Source organism: Nicotiana attenuata, chromosome 1 (genome assembly GCF_001879085.1).
Source record: "Nicotiana attenuata strain UT chromosome 1, NIATTr2, whole genome shotgun sequence".
NCBI lineage: Eukaryota > Viridiplantae > Streptophyta > Magnoliopsida > Solanales > Solanaceae > Nicotiana > Nicotiana attenuata.
This window is the reverse complement of record NC_031989.1, coordinates 69,910,101-69,916,474: the sequence shown is the minus strand read 5'-3', so window position 1 is coordinate 69,916,474 and position 6,374 is coordinate 69,910,101. Positions and strand designations below refer to the sequence as shown.

Genomic DNA, 6,374 nt, shown 5'->3' with positions numbered 1-6,374 from the left:
GGGGGGTTTCGATCAGCAGAACACAATCCCCAACAGTTACTACATGGAATATAGTCAGTGCCCATAAATGCATAATTATTTGGGGAAAATCTTCAGTAAGACCAACAACAGGAATAAATCCATACCTCCTTTCCTTGCATCCCTTTTGGACCGGAACCTCCCATCCTAAGAGTTTACACACAATAAATCCAATCATGCAAACAGAAAGAGATCTGAGTATTTTAAGCAACAACCCAAAAAGCACAAAACGGGGAGCAGCAAATGACAATATATTTTCTGAAATAATGCACTGCATGTTTAGCTAGCATATAAACAACGAAGTTGGAGTGAAATCAGACAGAATTGAGGTGTCTAAATGTAAGCAATGCAGATGTATAGGCTCGATGCTCCGAGAGAATGGTATGATAGATGAGGGTGTAGACAAAGTCAAAATAGTATGGTTGAATTAGTTAAGTTATACCCATTTGATATGTGATAGAAAGATACCCTCTGAATAGAGGAAAGTTTTATACAACAGTTGCAAGGTCAGCACCTTTATATGGGAGTGAATATTACGCATCGAAAAACATGCGTAGCAAGAATGTGGATGCTAAGACGAATAAGATGTCATATAAGACTGGACAAGATTACCTCATTTCCTATAAGAAAATTACCATATTAGTCAAAGGGTACAAGCAACACACCAAGAGGATAAACAAGAGGCCGTTGGAGATAGTTTGATAATGTCCTGCGTCAACTTCTATAACAACATAGCATCCATGGTCTCATATTTCCTATCAGGCACCATAAAAGCTTCTCTATTCTATGTATCATAGTTTCTCTTAGTAAAGAGAATCTCCGAAAGGGATGCCATTATAGATTTTGACTTCAAAAGAAAAATGCTTCCTGTTTTCTTGGTTTGTCCGTCCCTTTAGAGGGGAGAGGATTTGGAGGCAGCAACTTTAAGAAAACTTGCACATAGGGAGCCCTTTGCATGTTTGCTGCTATTGGGACTTACGATAAAATCGAACACACATTTTAACAGTGGCAGTGAATGTCATGTATGTGACGCACTTAGTCAAATTTAAGAGGTGGAACAAAAAAAAAATAGGATGCTAAGCCCATTCATTTCAAGGAAACATAAAAAGAAATACATATAAGTACCTTCATAGCAAGGTCCATTAGTTCGATGGAAACAGTTTGACCGGCAGCAACCAAACTGTTCACCAGTTCACCAGCAAAACGCGCTTCCTTCTGTGTAATGAGAGTGTAGGCTGTCCCATCTTTGTCACCAGCACGACCTGTTCTCCCAATTCTGTGAACATGCATGTCCATGTCTTTAGCTATGTCATAGTTCACCACTGACTTAATTGATTTGATGTCAAGACCACGGGCAGCAACATCAGTTGCGATAAGAACATGATATACGCCAGATTTAAACTTTTGCAGTGTCTCCATACGAGAAACTTGATCCTTGTCACCATGGAGAGCTGCAACTCTGAACCCCTTTTGAGCCAGTTGAGATTCAATCTCATCCACTGTTGCCTTTTTCGAAGCAAAGACAAGAACATCACCATTGTCGATCAGTACAGGGAGCTTTTCCAAAAGCCAAGGCAATTTTTCAGCATCCGAAGGAATCACTTGAACTAATTGTGTAATATCCTCATTAGCCATGCCAATCTCTCCCACGGTAACTCTTATAGGATCTGTCAATGTTTCTCTGGCAAGCTTTTCAACTTTGCGAGGCATAGTTGCTGAAAAGAGCAATGTTTGACGATCAGGTCTAATTTGACCGACAATGGACCTTATCTGAGGCTCAAAACCAAGGTCAAACATCCGATCAGCCTCATCAAGTACTAGGTAAGTTGCCCTCAACATTGTAAATGCCTTCTTTCTAAGCATATCTATCAACCTCCCTGGAGTAGCAACAACAATCTCACATCCTGCCTTTAGTTCTTTGTATTGATCCAACTTAGACATTCCTCCATAAACTGCAGAGACACGGATACCATGCGATTTAGAAAATTTCTTTGCCTCCACAAATATTTGATGTGCTAATTCCCTAGTAGGTGCACAAATAACTCCAATGGGACCTTCTTCTTTCTGAAGTTCAGGCTGATCCATAATGTGGACAATCATAGGAAGCACAAAAGCAGCAGTCTTGCCGGACCCAGTTTTAGCAATGCCAATAATATCTCTCCCAGAGAGCACAATTGGCAATGCTTGACACTGTATTGGTGTAGGCTTTTCATATCCCTGTTTACTGATAGCTTTCATCAACTCAACAGAAAGACCACAGTCTTCAAATGTCTTAACAGGCCTTGGAACATCAAAGCCTGATACACGAATTGCCAAGCTTGACCTATATTCATTAACTTCCGGATCGCTCATACCTACATAGAGAAAAGAGTTAACTTGGCTGAAGGGAAATAGCATTACAGATAACGTGCAAAATCCAAAGAAGAACTAGCAAAACAATAATGGCTACATGCAACAACTGGATGAGCTTAAGCTCCTCATTGACTGTACTAAACAATAAGTAAACCTGACACTCAAGTTGTACTTCAGATGTTCTATTAGGGATTCTCTCTGCCTTTCCTAGCCTCTGAGCAAAAAGGACTTCCTCTATTTCATATATGCACACGAATACAAGGTGAAACAATAAATATAATCTGAACTGGGAATCAGCTCCAACCCCATAATCAAATTACAATATCATGCCTCCAACCCAAAATTCTAAAATGGATGCATCATTTTAAAGTTTAAACTAAGGACCAGGGATACGTTAAGGATTAGCTCAGAGTTTGGAAGTCAGTGACTAATAGGCCCTCCCTCTACCTTTTTCCACTTAAATATCAGGCTTTGGTCTGCGCATGTTTCTAACCGGTGACGTGGGCCTAACCCACACATCATGCGCTGAGCTTACTACTAGACCAAAGCTCCAGGAGCAAACTGAAAAGTACATCTCGCACCAAAAGAAACTAGAAACGTTATATCTTCATCCACTGCCCGTACTTCTTACATGACAAACTAGAAGCCACTATTTATAACAAGCTCTAAAAGACCACCAGGACTGTAAGATCATGAGGCAGGCCTCATAAAACAAAACTTAGTAGCTCTACTTTCTCCATAAGCAGATGTAACATGAGGGCAGCTGGTGCAGCCCGACACAGAGTCTCCTGCTTGAACTGCTATACGCACAATTAAACAAGAAAAATCTAATAATTATACAAGTGTCGCACATCTGGTCTAGTAGTACCCAGCATCCATAACATAAAACCCTGAATTTGCCTTTATTAACCCATTTCTTCCTTCTTAATTTGTCTCATTAGTGCACATTATCTTATTTCTAACCAACTGAAGAATGGAGTTAAATTGTGGGCCATAAGTTAACCTCAAGACTAACATCAAGAGGAGGAACCAACAAGCAAAGCTCAGTGTACCTGAAATAGAAGGCTTTTCCTCGTAAAAGTCCTTGTTGAAAGCCTCATAGTCGATCTCACTATGTTCCAAAGCAGGAATAGGTTCAATCTTCTTTTTATCAACAACAATAGGATTGTCATCCGAGTCATACTCAACCAATCCTGCATCAACAGCCTTCGCCGCAGCATAAACCTCCTCGTCCGAATTATAACCAGCGTTAAGAGCTTCAGCAGCCAATTGTAACCCTACATCCTTCTTCGCTCTCAAAAAACTCTCCATCGGATCATCCTCTACATCATCCTTATACTTATCCAGCTTCTCCTTCGGCTTCGGAGGCGGCGCCGCCTTCATTTCCTCATGAATCCCTTCCATAAATGCATCGAGCGGATCAATCTCATCATCTTCGGCGCCGCCGCCGCCTCCTCCTCCACCATCATTTTTGTTGTCCTCTCCGACCGCATCGTGTTCTTCGTACTCGATGTTATCTAAGTCGGTGTCTTCGTAATTGTCGTGGCTACCGCCGGAGCGTGACGACGGCGGGACGTACAGTCGCTGAGGAGCTTGATTTCGCTCGAAGTTATACGTCGTTTGCTTATTTATTCCAAATCCTTCGAATCCGAATTTTCTCTTCGACATCTCCGTTTGGTTCAAGGTTCAAACCCTAGTTTGACTGAACCCTAAAACTGAATGTAGAGATAGAGTTTCGCTAACGAATTTTGGACAGAGCTTGGGAAGCTAACTAAATTTTAAACATTCCTGCTTATCATAACTTTGCTTCAGAAACGCCTATTTTTGCCGCTAATCGAAGCTAATATGAGCAGCGAGCGACGGCTGAAATAAGGTCGGCCCACGGGCAATTTTTTTCTTTTTCTGTTTAACTTAATCCTTTTTGGTGGGAATTATGTGCACAGGTAAAGGAAAGGGTTGGCTTTGGTGAACACAGGTTAGGGACAATATTTCTTTTTGGAAAATAAAATAGAAAGTACAATAATGTAATTTTAATTTTTTTCGCTCTAAAAATAGTAGGTGTCACCTTAAATTGTAAAAAAAAAAAAGGATCATTGTTATAAAATAAGTGACTTAGTAAAATGTAAATAAGAAACAAAAATAGGAAGAAGGAGTATTTCACTTCTTTTTGGTGCGTTGTACACTGCCATTTACATAGCCTTTTATAGGCATAAAAAGTAAACACTACTATAGTAAAATAGTGTAAGGAATGAAACTCCACCCACAAACTATTCATACATGGACTTCATCCACATATTATTTACAACACTCCCCATTGGATGACCATGTAAAAGAAATACATTATTAAGAGCTTAATAGGAAAAATCATGGAAAATACATAGTTATTTGCAATACACATTACTTGCTGCCTCATTAAAAACCTTACCAAGGAAACCCAATGGGATAAAACCTTAGTTAAGAGAAAAAGAATACATCGCGTATTTTTATTCCCCCTGATTAAAATATCACATAAGGTCTCGGAGACACCGCATTCTAATCTTGTATATTAACTTCTCAAATGTTGAGGTTGGCAATGCCATAGTAAACAGATCTGCTAAATTATCACTTGAACGAACTTGTTGAATATCTATTTCACCATTCTTTTGAAGATCATGAGTGAAGAAGAATTTTTGTGAAATATGTTTGTTCTGTCTCCTTTAATATATCCACCTTTCAGTTGAGCTATACATGCATCATTGTCTTCATACAATGTAGTTGGAATATTTTCTTTCAAAGAAAGACCACATGTTTCCTGAATGTGTTGAGTTATTGATCTCAACCAAACGCATTCTCGACTTGCTTCATGAATGGCTATTATGATTTGAAGAAGTAGCAACCGTAGTCTGTTTCGTTGAACGCCATGATATGGCTGTACCTCCACATGTAAACAAGTAGCCTGTCTGAGATCGAGCTTTATATGGATCAAATAAATATCCTGCATCTGCATAACCAACTAATGCTGACTTGGATTCATTTGAATAGAATAAACCAACTAATGCTGACTTGGATTCATTTGAAAATTTTCTCAATTCCTGATTTATAATAAGCGCTTCGCGTCGCATAAGATTGAGTAGGAAGGAAACGAAGGCACAAGCCTCAAAGGGATCAAATCGCACGATGAGGAAATTAAGAAGGGAAGTGCTGCTAACAGCTCTGTAGCCTCTCGAAGATAAGTACAGACGTCTCCGTACCGATCTGCAAGACTCTACTAGACTCGCTCATGACTCGTGAGATCTAAGGGAACCTAGTGCTCTGATACCATATTGCAATGACCTAAAATCCACTTAGGGTCGTGATGGCGCCGGACACCACTGTCAGGCAAGCTAACACCAAGAAGTTAATTAAATTTTCATTTTAGTAATTATTGAAATCTTTTCTTTTATACATAAAACAATAAATAATGAATTCACTGAAATAAGATGATGTCTTTAACAAACTTAATATTGGATAATCCCATAATCATCCCAGAACCCGGTGTCACAAGTGCATGAGCTATTTCTAAGAAATCAAATGAAGTACAATAACTGTCTGGAATACAAATTGGACAGAAGGTAAATACTATACATTGAAAGAGACTATGCCGGCTGCAGGTCACCTCGAGAGATGCAGCTCACCTAAGTCTCCGTATCATCTATGCTGCTACGCCCATTAGGCCGCTAGAGGTACATGTGCCTGTGCAACAAAAATGCACAACAGTGTAGCATGAGTACAAAAACAACGTGTACTCAGTAAGTATCCCGTCTAATCTCGAAGAAGTATAGACGAGAGGTCGACTTCGACACTTACTAGTGGTCCAATAATCATATTCCAATAATATAGTAAATCGAGGATTTTCATAAAAATGGATATAACTCAGTAGCATGAGGCAAGTAAACAATTCTTTCGTTTATAGGAAATTTTCAAATTTATTTTCATCATTTATACATTTATCTCAGGCCAGGGAGAACAAATATCAACATCTATGA

General features: G+C 39.3%; 1 protein-coding gene across 4 annotated transcripts in view; it reads right to left on the bottom strand.

The window, feature by feature from the left end:
* The window catches only part of LOC109228350 (DEAD-box ATP-dependent RNA helicase 24), a 5,529-nt gene extending 1,137 nt beyond the window's left edge, over positions 1-4,392 (bottom strand). For 3 of the 4 annotated variants that reach the window (XR_002068378.1, XM_019393504.1, XM_019393508.1), the window contains exons 1-3: positions 3,423-4,385; positions 1,144-2,372; positions 126-165 (exon numbers count right to left, since the gene is read on the bottom strand). Coding sequence is in view for 2 of the 4 variants with exons in the window: in XM_019393504.1 (XP_019249049.1) it covers positions 126-165; positions 1,144-2,372; positions 3,423-4,038 (1,885 nt within the window). In the remaining 2 variants the exon portion in view is untranslated. Of the gene's footprint in view, positions 1-125; positions 166-1,143; positions 2,373-3,422 lie in introns of all 4 variants that reach the window. The other variant, XR_002068379.1, reaches the window with a different exon arrangement.